The sequence below is a fragment of the Serinus canaria genome, chromosome 28, assembly GCF_022539315.1.
Source record: "Serinus canaria isolate serCan28SL12 chromosome 28, serCan2020, whole genome shotgun sequence".
Taxonomy (NCBI): domain Eukaryota; kingdom Metazoa; phylum Chordata; class Aves; order Passeriformes; family Fringillidae; genus Serinus; species Serinus canaria.
The window spans coordinates 1,955,695-1,969,408 of record NC_066341.1 but is presented as its reverse complement, the minus strand read 5'-3'; the positions used below and the strand labels follow the sequence as shown (position 1 = coordinate 1,969,408).

The 13,714-nt window shown below is 67.2% G+C and overlaps 1 protein-coding gene across 1 annotated transcript; it reads left to right on the top strand.

Annotated features, from left to right (window-relative positions):
- Nucleotides 1-1,518: 1,518 nt before the first annotated feature.
- On the top strand, nt 1,519-13,445 carry MIDN (midnolin). The gene is made up of 8 exons (XM_050986118.1): nt 1,519-1,688; nt 3,567-3,792; nt 4,800-4,887; nt 5,185-5,247; nt 9,784-10,170; nt 10,643-10,775; nt 10,884-11,186; nt 12,297-13,445. The coding sequence occupies exons 2-8, from the start codon at nt 3,575-3,577 to the stop codon at nt 12,557-12,559; spliced, it is 1,455 nt and encodes a 484-aa protein (XP_050842075.1). The 5' UTR covers nt 1,519-1,688; nt 3,567-3,574; the 3' UTR covers nt 12,560-13,445.
- Nucleotides 13,446-13,714: the final 269 nt, after the last annotated feature.

Here is a 13,714-nt window from a genome sequence, read left to right as displayed (position 1 = left end):
AGCTTCCTCCCAGGAAGGAGATGGAGCCGTGTGAGGAGGGTGGCGACTGGGAAAGGGCTCTTCAGGGCTGCCAGGATGTGGGGAGATGCTCTGCCCTTGGGGCATGGCTGCTTTGCCAAAGAACCCAAGCAGGCCACACTCCCACCCATTGCCACCATGTCCCCTTGTCCCTCCCCACCGCTCAGGGCTGGGAGCAGACCGTGCTCCCTGCAGGAGTGGCTCTGGTGTGACACCTTGTCCCCACCACGGCCCCTCCTGGTGCATTAGCCTAAGCTATGGCAGGGCCAAACCTGCGGCCCTGGATGTCCCCTCTCCTCGCCGTTCCAGGGCCTCGCCCTGCACAGCCAGCTGGATGTGGCCCCCCTAGGGGCGGCTTCGCAGGCCCAGGGCTCCGCAGCTCCCGGGGAGAACAATGGCGCATCCCTGCCCAGGCCCCTCTCCCAGGGACAACAATGGCAGGAGCCGGAGTCTGAGCCGCCTGAGCTCATCTCCCCCCGAGAGCTTGCAGGGGGCTGGGGCGGGCGGGGGGCCGTGGGCTGTGCGACAAAGGCTCCCTCCCAGCCCGGTCTCTGCCTTCCACGAGTGGCCTCGCTCCCACCCAGCCATCTGCACACACCCCAGGGGACGCCGGCGGGAGGGACACAGCAGAATTTTGGGGATTCAGAGGGTTCCCCCTTGGCTTCTGCCGGGCCACGGCGCTGCAGCCTCACGGGTCGGGTCTCCCCACTGCGGACTGGCCGCCAGCTTACCCCTCCAGCTGCTTTGTGTCTTGGTGTGCCAGGGCATTGTCTGCGAAGGAAAGACCCGGCAAGGCAGCCTGAGGTCACCAGCATCTCCCCAGCGCCCTCCCTGTGTGCATGGTGCGGCCGCTGGCCCGGGAGGAAGCAGCTTCTGCCCCTGGGGCATTGTGCCCCGGAACTGGTGCCCAGCAGCCCGTTTGTCACTTGCTTTAAAGCCCTGTAGGGCTAAGTCTGGGAAGTGGGTGGCTGGGCAGAGGGAATCCCTGGGGGAGGAATAGTCCAGCCTTGTTATTAGACATCAGAGAGTCTCCACGGGCAGCAGCAGCAGCTTTGACGCTTGGCTCCCGAGGAGAGCTCAGCCCACCCGTTTTCCCTGCCCACGGACTGACTTTGACCCACGGGACACGCAGAGGGGGAGAGGTGTCCGGTCTGTCCCCTCCCCACGGTCCGTGGAGGGCAGCTCGTTCCTGCCCTGCCTGGAGCCGCGGCAGAGGCGGGACCCCGGCAGGGGCTGAGACGCCCCCGGTGGGCTGATACCGAGATTAGAGGACGGCGAGTCGGGATCCCGGGAGCGGGATCCGAAACGAGGGGGTAGGGGCTGGGACCCCCGGTAAAGAACTGAGACCCTGGGGCAAAGAGCGGGACTCCCCGCGGGAGCAGGTGCGGGTACCGCCGGGGCAGGGGCCGTGGCCGTTGCCGGGGCCGTTGCCGAGGCCAGACCGGTCCCTGCCCCCGCCAGGCTCCACCCCGGGCGGTGCGGGATAAAACTTCGGGCACCTCCCCGGCAGCTCCGCGTCAGGGCTGCGCTCGGACCGGCTGCAGCGCTCAGGAGGTGACACCGCACCCACCGCCACCTCCCCCCGGGACATTTCTGGGGTCTCTCTCCCTCTTCCCGCCACCGGAGGCAGCTGAGCTCCCGTCGCGCCGGGATCTGCGGGGCCGTGCTCGGTAAGTAGAGCCGTGCCCGCCTGGTGGGGGCCCGGGTAGGGCTTGGGGGGGATCCGCGGACCGGGACCGCGCTCTCTCGGTTGCTTTCCCCGGAGCGGGAGGGGTGGCCCCACTTCCCCGGGGCTCCCGAGGGGACGCACGGCAGAGCGTGTCTTCGGTTGTTCGGGAGCTCTGCTCACCCTCAGAGACCCTCCGTGTCCTCGGTCACCTGGAGCTTTGCCTGCCTTCGGGAAACGGGAGCGGGATCGGTTCTCCTCGCTCCAGCTGGCGGAACCCCGGTGCTCCCGCCGCGTCCCGGGGAGCGGCACCTCGCCCCAAGACCCGGCGTTCTGGAGGGGGGCGCTCCCCGGGCAAGGGCTCTCCATCCCGGTGGGCGAACAGCGGCTCTGGGGCGCACCGCGGCCGGGCCGCCCGGTCGCTCAGTAAGGGCCAGCCGGTGTCTCGGTAAGGGCTCCCCGGCGCGCCGCCGGTGCGGCCCCCCCGGGCGCAGGAGGCGCAGCGGGGCCGGCAGAGGGCGCCCGCGCTTTGCTGACTCATAGCCCGCCCCCCAACCCCCCCGTGCGGGTGCCGGGACGGGGCCCCGGGGCTGCGGGGTGTCCGTTCCACTCCCCGGGAGCCGGCAGGCGGGGCTTGGGCCTCTGGGGTGGAGGTTGCAGCTGCAGGACTGGGGGGGGCAAGAGCGTGCCGGGGGGTACAGGGGGCTTAACCCCTCACCGGGACAGTTCCCCGTAGCTGTAACGGCGTCACCGGGAGGGTGACCGGGCGGGTGCGTGCGACCGGGCGGGTGTGACCGGCCGCGGGTGACTGTGCGTGTCCCCCCCGCCCTTTCCGCCTCTCTGTCCCGGCGTCACTCGGCTCCGGGGGCTCCAGCTCCCGCCCGGCCCCGCGGGCAGTCACCTCCCGCCGCGGCCTCCTCCGGTGCGGGGGCCGCTCACCGCCCCCGCCGCGGCGCTCCGGGCCGGCGCCTGCCTATGTCCCGCATCCACCCCTCCGTGGCGCCTCGCGCGCCAAGCCCGTGGGCTCCTTGGCGAGGAATACTTCTCGGGTGCTACAGGAGCCCGACCGGACCCCCGAACCCCCCGCGCCCCTTTGTTGTGCGCCGGGATTATGAATGGCTCCAGGCGCGGCGCGAGGGCGCGCGGGGGGCGGGGCCTGGGCGGGGCCTGCGCGGCCGCGTGGGCGGGAGGAATCCGGCCGGACTGCCCCGCCCACCGGGCCACGTGGGGAACCTGCGCCCGCCTCCCATTGGCCGCCACCGCGGATGTCTGGGCGCTCTGCTAGCTCCCATTGGCCGCGGCCGCCGGAGGAGCCGGAGTGAATGAGGGCGAGGCCCCGCCCTCGGGACGTTGCTACATTGTAACTTCCCTCCCCCCCCGGTGCTCCCACGGCAGCGCGAGCGGCGGCCGGTTCGGCGGGTCCGGCCCCAGAGAAGGGGGAGCGAGGCGGCCTCCCCGCCCCTCGCCGCGGCCTCGGGCCTCACCCCGCCCCCAGATACCCCGCACCGAGAGCACAGAGCGGCGGCGAGCAGAAAGAAAGGAGGCGGCAGGCAGGAGCAGGCAGCGCCGCTTCCACCACCCCCCCTTCCCGCGGCAGCCACCGGAGCGGGGCGAGAACGGGAGATTTTATATTTTTTTATTTTTATAGATATATATATTTTTTATTTTCTCCGCCTGAGCTGCGGAGGGTACGGCCGGTGCAGCCCTGCTTGGGGACCCCCCTCCTAGCCGCTCCCCGCCTCCTCCCGGCCCCCGCCCGAGGCCTCAGCGCGTAGCCGGAGCTCCCGTGGGTCCCGCCGGGCGTGTGGCGGAGCGGGCCCGGCTCCCTCCTTTGTCCGATCCCCCCGCCGCCCCCCGACACCGACCGCCGCTGCCCCCGCAGGTCGGCGGATGGACCCGCAGCCCGGCGCCAGGAGCTGCAGCCGCGGGGCTCCCGCCTGCGAGGTGGGGCCACCCGAACCCCCCATGAACCTCTACATCCACACCACCACCGGCACCCGCTATGAGCTCTCGGTGCCCGCCGAGGAGACGGTGGAGGGGCTGAAGCGTCGGCTGTCCCAGCGCCTCAAGGTGCCCAAGGAGCGTCTGGCGCTGCTGCACAAAGAGAGGTACGGCACGGCTCGGCACGGGGGGGCTCGGCGCTGCTCGGGAGGCCCGGGGTCCCCAGCCCTCGACAGCGGGGCTGGGCGCGGGGGCGGCCCCCTCGCACCGGGCTCGGCACCGCACAAAGGCTCCCGCCCCCTCCCCCTTCCCGGCCCCATTCCTGTGCGGGGGGGGGGGGGGGGGGCAGCCCGGGGGGCCGCGGCGGGGGCGAGCGGGGGCCGGGCCGGAGGGAGGGAAGGAGGGAGGGGGGGCTCCGGGGCGGAGGGAGGGAGGGGGGGCGCCGGGCCGGGCCGGGAGCGCGGCCGCCGCCCCCTCGCCCGGCCCTGCCGGGGCTCCTTTGTGGGCGGCGGGGCCCGGCCGTGCCCCGGCCCTTTGTTCTGGGCTCAGCCCCGGCGGCGGCGCGGCCCGGCCCCCCCCTGAGCCCCCAGCGCCGGGGGCGGCAGGGGGGCCTTTGTCTGCTGGGGGCCCGGGCCGAGGGGCTGCGCACCCCCCGCGTGGAGCGGGGCCCGCGTGGGGTCGGGCCGGGAGTAACTTGGAGAGTCTTTCCCGGATCAGGGAGGAAGGAGGGGGGGGGACACACGGGGACACCGCATCCATCTGCTGGCACCCGCGGGGCTGAGGGAGCATGTTCCCAGCACTGCCTCCCCCACCTACACTGGTCCCAACTTCTCTCTAATCGCCCCCCCAGTGGGCAGGTTTCCTGTGCCACGAACCCTGTGCTCCCACCCCCACCTGCCCGCAGCTCAGCTCCTCTCTGACCCCTCAGCACTGCCCCGTACCCAGGGCAGGGGTAACCTACACCGTGAGTTCCCCCGGGGGGCAGCTGAGTGGTGGGGTGCCAGGGTTCCCTCCTGCTTGTGAAGGCTGGGAATTTCTTGAGGTGGAGGTGCTTGCGGGGCTGTTGGTCCCCTGGGAGCAGCCAGACTTGCAGCTGGTGTCCCCCTCTGGTGTGTAGCCTCTGGGGGAGCTGCCCGACCTGCACTGACCCTGCTTTTGGCATCTCCTCCCACAGCCGCCTCAGCTCTGGCAAACTGCAGGACCTGGGGGTCGTGGAAGGCAGCAAGCTGACACTGGTGCCCACCGTGGAGGCCGGCTTGATGGTGAGTGGCCTTTTCCTGCTGCTCCCTCCATCCCTCCCACTCCTCCCTGTCTATTATTAAAGCCCCGGGCAAGGATGAGGATGTGATGTGCTGGCAGCCCCGCGGCTCTGCTGCCCCAGCTCTTGCTGAGGAGGCAGTGCTGGGTTGGGCACGGCAGCAGGTTTAGTATTTCACTCCTTTCTCAGGGCTTGTGTAGAAATAGTGGAAGTGACATGTCATCCCTCCCTCCTGCTGCGGACGCCCCCTCCTTTGCTGCATTTGTAATGTTAATCCCCCCCCTCCTCCTTTTTTTTCCAGTCCCAGGCATCCAGGCCAGAACAGTCGGTGATGCAAGCTCTGGAAAGCTTAACTGAAACTCAGGTGAGGGGCTGGATGCCGGGGCAGGATGGAGACAAAGGTGGAGGGCGGGTGGGGAGGAAGGACAGCTGTGGCGGCCTCGCTTTGCTTCCCCTCCCAAAAGCTTTGGCGTTGGTGCCTCGCTGAGGTTTCACCTCCAGCAGGTCTGGGAGTGCTGAGGGTGGTGCCCGGGGCGGGCACCGTCACCCAGCGCAGTGCTGGGCTCGGGGAGGTCCCACGCCGGCAGCCCAAACAAGCCGGGAGCCGGGGAGGTGATGTGACTCACTCAAGGTCACGCCGCAGGTTGGTGGCAGCGCCGGGCGGCTCAGGGCCCTGCCCGGGGGTGGGGGGCTGCAGCCCCCCCAAATGCCCACACTAGGGTGCAGGGAGCGGACTGCCATCTGCCCCACAGCTGTGATGGATGTCAAGGAGGCTGGCAGGACCACTCTGGGGGCTCGTGGGGCTGCACAGCCTGGCTGCCCCCCCCAGCACCCAAAGGGCTTTTCCTGCTTTCCTTGGAGCCGTCCTTGGGGGTGCAGATTGGCTGTGCTGGGGTGTTCTGACCCTCTCCTTGTCCCTTGCTCGGTGGCTTTGTGCCAGGGCACGGAAGGGGCCAAGTGGGTGGCGTTGGTGGGGCTGTGGCTGATTTGCTGTGGAGTTGTTGGAGGGGGTGGGAAGCCCTCACTGCTGGGGGGTCTCAGCGGCGGGGCGGAAGCGTTCCCAGGGTGGGAGAGCCGTGGGTGAGCCGTGGGTGCGCGCGCAGCCGCCAGCTCCTGCCGCGAAGGTGGAATTTACCCCCAGCTATGCAGGCCCCGCTCCTTTGTTTTCCGTCTCTGTTACTGCTGTGAAACTCTTTCCTTCCTTTTTCTGGCCGACGCTGCAGCTTTGGTTTTTGAAGGGTTGGGTTTTTGAGCGTTTTTATAACCTGCCTTGCTGAATTCTGGGAAGGGGCTGAGCCCCATGTGGTGCCAGGGCTCAGAGAAGGGGCTGGTGGGGCATTCTGTGCCCCCCGTGGGGATGTGGCAAGGGCCAGGCTGCCCTGCCTGCAGGGACCTGCAGTGCCCTTGGCTGCCCGGGGTGACCTTGACTTTTGGGAGATGGTTTAACCCCCAGTGGGGGCTGGGGAGGCAAGCTTGGACTGGAGCCCTAGTGGATCCCAAGTACCAAATGCTGCTGGGGTCCAATGGAGGGGTTGCAAGGTACTGCCCATCCCAGCTGGGCTGCAGAGCTGTGGGAGGGGGCTGGTTCTGGCAGCCTGGCATGGCAGGTCACAGTGCACGTCCTGGCCTCAGGGCTGCAGATATTTCTGATGGGGCTGTGCAGCTCTGCTCCACTGTGGGCAGTGAGGTGGGGTGGACTGGGGAGCCAAGAGCCTGTGGAGCTCAGGATACCCCCCTGCACAGGGCTGTGAACCCCCAGACCAAGCACGGCGAGCGAAGGAGGGTGGGTGGGCTACGGTCTGGCAGCGGCTGCGGGAAGCGGCTCCGCACCTCCCTGCCCACCGCAGGTTCCTCCGGTTGGTGATTCAGGAAGCCAGGGCTGAGCAGGAGGAACCGCCAGCACCTGGGGGGCGGCGGAGGGGGGGGCAGGAAACCACTCCTCCCATTCATGCTTTGCTGGGCTCTGCCTGCGTCACGCAGCCTCCGGAGCACGGGGAGAGCTGAGACGCTTCCTCTGGGGGCGGTGGGGGGGGGCCAGGGCGCTGCCACCCCCTCCCCAGCCTTTGGGGAAGTGACTGCCGGGCACGGGGGCTTCCTGGAAATGCTCCTGCACTTCCTTCCTCCCCACACGGCTGCCCCCGCTTTCCAGGGATGGCAGGCAGGCGTTGGGTCCCACTGCAGGCTCTTCCTTCCCCCCAGTCCCTCTGCCCAGGAGTGCTGAGGGGGAGGAACAGAGGAGGGGGATGACACATCCTGCTCCTCCAGGGCTGGGGGAACACAGCCAGGGGGCTCTGCCCCACTTGGCACAGACAAACCCCTGGGCACCAACACAGGTGGCTGGATGGGGGGCCCAGCTGTGCCCAGCTGGAGACCCTACAGGGGTTTGGGGGGGCATTTCCTGCTCCCCCTCCTCATCCTTGCCCTGATCTTGCTTTTGCCATCTGGATCTCCTAGGATGGTTTCATTGGGCCTGTTTGGGGGTGCTGCTCTCCCCATCGGGGCAGGGGCTCCTTGGGGGCAGCTCCAGAGTTGGGGGCTCGGGGGTGCGTGGTGCTGCGGGCCGGGGTGACGCGGGGCCAGGCGTCGGAGCGAGGCGGGAATGCGGCGTTCTCTGAGTCATCGGCGTTTCTGAGAAGCAGCTGGGAGACACTTGCCCCATCCCCGCGGGCCCCGAGCCCGGTACGGTGCAGCTGAGCCCCCAAGGGCTTGGCAGAGTCCCAGGGGACCCCTAAGTGCGGGACTTTGGGGGGGCTCGGTGGCCCCAGCCCCCTCGGCAAGGCTGTCCCGGCCCCCGCGGCGGAGCCGGCCGGGAGGGACGGGGTCCTCCCGGCGTGGGCGGCCGAGCGGGCGGCTGGGTGGGACGTGTTTGCATTGGAGCGGGCTGGTTTCGCCGGGGGGGGGAGGTTGGCAGCGGCGTGGGGGCGGGTGCTGGGAGCCCCGGGGCTGGGGCGCCGCGGGGACCAGGCAGGCTCCATGCCACAGCCCGGCCCCGGGGGTGCAGCGGGGGGCCATGGGACCCCCGTGCGTGGGGATGGATGGAGGAGTGTTCTTGGTGCTGCTGGGAAGCATCAGCAGCGTGGGCCTGGCCAGGTTGGGGTGCTCTGGTTTCTGCCGGCGCTGGTGAGGGGTCAGGCAGGGCAGGGGTGAGTCAGAGGGAGCGGGAGGCGGCCGCGGGGCCGGCTGACGTCAAGGGGCCCCGGGGAGGTGCACGGGGCTCCCCCAGGCACACCTGGGTGCAGAGCAGGGCCTGGAGGAGGGTGGCAGGGGCTGGGATGGGGCTGTGAAGGAGCCCAGTGGGAGCAGGACCCAGCTGGGACCTCTTTGTACACTTTGGTGAATGGTGCTTGGACCTGGTGTTGGGGTCCCTGTGTGAAATGTACCCCCTACAGTGGCTCAGAGAGCAGCAGCAGGGCTGGGGTAGCCCAGCAGCCGTGGGGGACTCCATGCGGGGGCCAGAGGTGGCCAGAATGGGGCTGCCAGCCTGGCATTAGGCTACCCAGGCCGCTATAGGAAGGGAAACTGAGGCAGCTCGGGGGTTGGGGCGATGCTTTCCCGCGGCCAGGTGCTCTCTGTGCACGCACACGGGTGTGCACACGTGTGCCCATGTGCACGCCCGCCGTCCCCTCCCACCCCCTTGCCCCGTAACCTCCGTGTCCAGAGCTGCAGTGTCTCCTTCCCGCCCACCCCTTCCTCTGCAGCCTCCGCCTGACACGCTCGGGGCTTTGCTGCTGGTATTTTTAAAGCTGCTTTTCCCACGGCTTCTCAGAAGCGGCCTCCGCGGCAGCGGGGCGTGGGGGAGCAGGGCCGGGGCTGGGGGGCCCGGGGGGGGCCCTGCTCTGCTGTGCTGGGGACAGGGGGTGCTGGGCCCCCACTGGGGACCCCTCGGTGGTTGCACCCCAAAGGTGCCGTGGGATGTGGGTGGGTGATATGCACATGACAGGCTGGGAAAGCTGTGCCCTAGAATAGTGAGGGGGCTGTGCGGTGGAAGGGGGGGCATCGTCCCCATTAACCCGTCTGGGCTGGCAGGGGTGAGAGGCACAGCCCCCCTGCAGCACACATGAGGGCAGGGGGGGTTCACAGTGGCTCTTGGCTGTCCCAGCACCCCCTAGAATGTGGGGCAGTGCCTGGGGGGGCTCCTCTGTTCCCTGGCACAGCTGCCAAGTGATTTATGCGACTGGGGGGAGGCTGAGGGGTGTGAGCTGGGGGGTGGCAGGTGTTGGGCATTGGGGGCCCCCCACAGCTGCAGCCTGGGGAGGGTCAGGCCCCAGCTCTTGTCTCCACGCTGCAGCTGCTCCATCACCTGCCAGAGCTGGAGCCTCTGGGCTGGGCAGGGCCTGTCCCCCACCCCCAGCTGCCTTGAGGGGGGGGAGGAGGGCAGGTGGGCTGCATTGCCTGAGTCACAATGGTGGGCACGCAGGGACCCGGCATGTCCTCACCTGCCCCTTTCTCATCTCCCTGTGCCAGCAGGGGCACCCCCTCTAGCTGGAGGGGGGGCAGCCCTCCTGCTGGCCCTTGGCCGAGCGTGTGGCTCTGGGCCGTCCCAGCTGCGGCCCCTGCCCATCCCTGCCCGCCGGGATCAGCACCGGGGAGGGCAGCCAGGCAGGCACAGCCACTCAGTGGTGGGGAATAAAGGGCAGGAAGGGCAGAAGGAAGAAAAATACCCCCTGGCACCATCAGCTGACAGAGCTGGCACCGGGCTGGGGTCGTGTAGGGACAGCAGCTGGGCTCGTCTGCCAGCCTGGCACGGGTGAAGGGCTGTGAAAGGGGGTCACCTGTTCTGTGCCCCAGTGACCCATCCCTACAACCAAGGGAAACCTGTAGGGACAACCTACAGCATGAGGGGGGCAACCACCACCCCACTTCTTGTGCCACAGCTGATGAGGATCCTTTCTCTCCCCAGGTCAATGACTTCTTGTCGGGCCGGTCGCCGCTGACCCTGGCCCTGCGTGTGGGTGACCACATGATGTTCGTGCAGCTGCAGCTGGCGGCTCAGCAGAGCACTGGACAGCTCCAGCACCGACACCTCATTGCCAGCCGGGGCGAGGCGGGGGCCAACGCCAGCCCCCACTGCCGGACGCTGCACGGTGCCAGCGGCTCAGGCTTCGCCCGCATCCCCGTGGTGCCCTCGTGCCAGCAGAGCCCGGCCCCCAGCCCCACGCCCACCGCGCCGGCCCCCCCCATGTACTGTAATGCCCCTCACGCCGCTCCTGTCACCGCCGGGATGTTCCGGTCACACGGGGCCAGCACGCAGACAGTGAACAGCAGTGTGGTCTCCTCGTGCTCAGAGGTGAGTTGGGGATGTCCTGGGGCCTTTAGGAAAGGGGGGTGAAGCTGTGATTTTCCCAGCTCAGCCATGGTCATGCCTGGCCCTTCCTCGGTTTCCTCATGTGTGGAAATGGGTTGTCCCCAGTCTGGCCTCCAGAATGTCCCCAGGTCCCAGGGAGGGGCTCAAGGACAGGGTGTAACCCAAGCTCTTACCCTGCCTGTCCTCACACCTTGCCTGTCGCCATGGGTGGACAGGAGCTGCTGCTGTTGCTTCCCTTTCCCCCTCACACAGCACAGCAGGGTAGGGGGCCTGTCGGGACCCTCAGGGTGGTTCCTTGGATGCCAGGAGAACTCGGACCAGTGCCTGCTGCACCTCCCTGTCTGGGCTCTCCTGACCTGGCTTTTTGCAGGGTGACAGAAGGTCAGGAGGAGCAGGGTTGCGTGCCCCACCAGACCCCTACCCCGAGGCTGATCCTGTGTTTCTCCCCTCCCAGGTGGACTGTGGCTCCCGCAGCAGCAGCTCCCCGGGCAGCAGTCCAGCCCCCTCGGGCCGATCCCGCAAGCCTGGGGCGGTCATCGAGAGCTTTGTCAACCACGCGCCTGGGGTCTTCTCAGGGACCTTCTCCGGTACGTGCTGCTGAACTGCCAGAGGGCTCTGAGGGGATGTTGGGGGCAACGGGGCTGTGGATCTGGGGGGGGCTGCTTGTCTCACGCCCACTTCTTCCCTGCCTCCAGGCACTTTGCACCCCAACTGCCAGGACAGCAGCGGGCGGCCGCGGCGGGACATCGGCACCATCCTGCAGATCCTCAACGACCTCCTCAGCGCCACGAGACACTACCAGGGCATGCCCCAGTCCCTGACACAGCTCCGCTGCCAGACGCAGTTCTCCTCCTCCTCCTCTTCTTCCTCCTCCTCGCCGCCTGCCTCTCCAGACCTCGCCACCAAAACTACCTCAGAGCCGCTGCCGGCGGCCGCCGCCCCCACCCTGCACCCCGTTGTCCAGTGCCAAAGCCAGATCCGGATGTGCAAGCCCAGTGGTGAGTCTGGCTGCCCTCGAGTGCGGAGGGGTTGGGGTATGAGGCTGGTACCTCTTGGGGGTCCCTGGTTCATGGCTGGGATGAGCAGAGAGGGACTGGGAACTGGATGATTGACAGGTGTCAGTCGGGAGGGTCGCATGTTCTGGGACAATCAGCACCCCTGGGGACTCAGGGAGGTCCCCCCACCCACCCTGCATTGTCATCTCTGCCAAGCCCTGTGGGGACAAAGCGTCCCTGTGTAGGTGGGAGTGTGGGGGAGTGGCAGGTGACTGTGGTGTCCGTGCTGCCCCAGGAGCTCAGGGTCTGTCCCTGCTGTGTGGGCAGAGGTTTTGGGGTCATGCAGACTCTGGCTCCATCTTTCCAAACCCATCTCCCCACACTGGGGGTGAAGGTGGGCCTGGCTGGAGCATGGCAGCAGTCCCCCCAGCATTTTTGGGTGCACACCTGTGAGCCCTGGGGCCGGAAGGTGTCGCAGGCACCCGTACCAGACCCCCTGTGATTTGCTTAGAGGAAAGAAGTGAAACCACCAGTGCTGGCTCAGCCCCCTCAGGGTTTGCTCTTCCTTCTTTCCTAGCCAGGGGGTGGTCCAGGTCTCCACAGGAGGTGGCTCCATGCTGGCTCCAGCCCCTGCTGGTGTGTCTGGGTCTTCCAGAGCCGCCCCCAGCTCTGCTCTAGGCCAGGACCCCTCCCCATTCATCCAGGGGGGAATAGAGGGGCTGTGGTGGTGGGAACCCCGCACCCCAAAAAAGGGCTGTAGGCCACTGGGAATCAGCCTGGTGCTGTGATGGGCACCCTGTTTTTGGGATATCCAATGGACTGTGCCACGGAGGGCTCCGTGATCCCCCCAGTATGTGGGTTAGGCCACCCTCCCGTAACCACCTCACCCTTTTCCTTTTGGAGGGCACCTGCTCTAGGTGTGTCCATGTACCTGGGCCTACCTGCTGGGCTGTGGATCAGGACACCCCACCATGACCCATCCTTCTCCATCACAGGGGACACCCTGCCTGTTACAGGCACATCCACATGTCCATGCCACGTGGGGCTGCCTGGGGGCTGGCATGTCCCCCCATGGCAGCCCCCCAAGACCCCCTTTCCCCTTCTGCCTTGCAGGGGACCGGCTGCGGCAGACGGAGAACCGGGCGACGCGCTGCAAGGTGGAGCGGCTGCAGCTGCTGCTGCAGCAGAAGCGGCTGCGGCGGAAGGCGCGGCGGGACGCCAGGGCTCCGTACCACTGGGTGCCCAACCGCAAGGCCGGGCGCACCAACAGCAACAGCAGCGTCTCCAGCGAGGGCAGCCTGGACCTGGACTTCGAGGACTCGGTCTGGAAGCCGGAGGTCAAGGCCGAGATGAAATCCGAGTTTGTCGTAGCATAGAGAGCCAGGGCCCCGGGGGACTGTGCCAGGGGGTCCCACTGGCTGGCCCCGCTTTGGGGAGGCAGCGCTGGCGTCGCGGGCCGGGGCTCCTCCAGATTTGCCGTCTCCTGCGACCGGACGCGTTGGGCCGACCTGCGTGTTAGGGGGAGCCCCCCATCCCCCTGCTCGGTCGGGTTTGGGGCGATGGGGAAGAGCAGCAGGAGCCGCCCCCTTCTTTTGCAGCCTCCCCAGCTGGGGGGTCTTGGCACCCGGGGGGGGGCCTGAGGTGTATCGAAGCTGCTGCTTTGCTGTGAAGAGGGGCACAGCCGGGTGGGCTCCGGCCCCACCTTGTGCCACCCCACCCCGGTGCAGGCAGGAGGAGATGAAGTCTCTCTCGGAGGTGCTGGAGCCCCCCCGATTTGGGGGCCGTTTGTTTTCCTTCCCTTCTATATGTAGCATTGCTCGGCTGTGGGGCTGGGCCCCCCTGGGGGGACGTGTGCCTGGGCCCCACCGCCGCAGCCTGGGGAGGGGGGACGGGGGTGGGGGGGGCTTTGTTTTTTGGGGGGTGTTAATTTTGTTTGGGGAGGGAGAAGCCAAGGCGCCTTCCCTCCGCGGCCGAGCCCAACTTCCGAGTCCCTGGACTCCTTCCCACCCGCCGCTTGGGTGGTTGGATTTTTTTTTCTTTTTAACTTAAAAAAAAAAAAAAAAAAGAAGAAAAAAAAAGAAAAAACCCTGAATAAATAACCCCAAACTCGGTCCTGGCTGCAGGGCCGGTATTTATAGACATTAATGACCCGACTGAGCCAATACTGACATAGTCTTCATAGGCCGTAGGATCCTTTTTCTCGTCTGACTTGGATTTTTTTCCGTCAGGATCTGTGCAAATAGAGCCCCCACGTGATGTGTTTTTTGTCTGTAAAAGTCTTTTTTTTTTTTTCTTTCTTTTTTTTTTTTTTTTTTTTTTTTTTGTGTGTGTGTGTTTTGGGGAAAGGGGGGCGGGGGGAAGAGCAAGGCTTTTTCGGTCTTTAATATTTTATTTTTTATTTTTGAAATAAATTTGGGCAGTCTGGATGCAATTGTGTCCGGTGTCGGTGTGGGCAGACAGGAGAGCTGCTTGGGCCACCCCAGCAATGTCAGAGGGACATGGCACAGCCACAAGCGCCCCATACCTGTGCA

Coding starts and splice junctions, on each gene's coding strand:
- MIDN (XM_050986118.1), top strand. CDS start 3,575: ATGGACCCGCAGCCCGGCGCCAGGAGCTGCAGCCGCGGGGCTCCCGCC. Junction 10,171..10,642: donor TGGTCTCCTCGTGCTCAGAG/GTGAGTTGGGGA, acceptor CTCCCCTCCCAG/GTGGACTGTGGCTCCCGCAG. Junction 11,187..12,296: donor CCGGATGTGCAAGCCCAGTG/GTGAGTCTGGCT, acceptor TCTGCCTTGCAG/GGGACCGGCTGCGGCAGACG.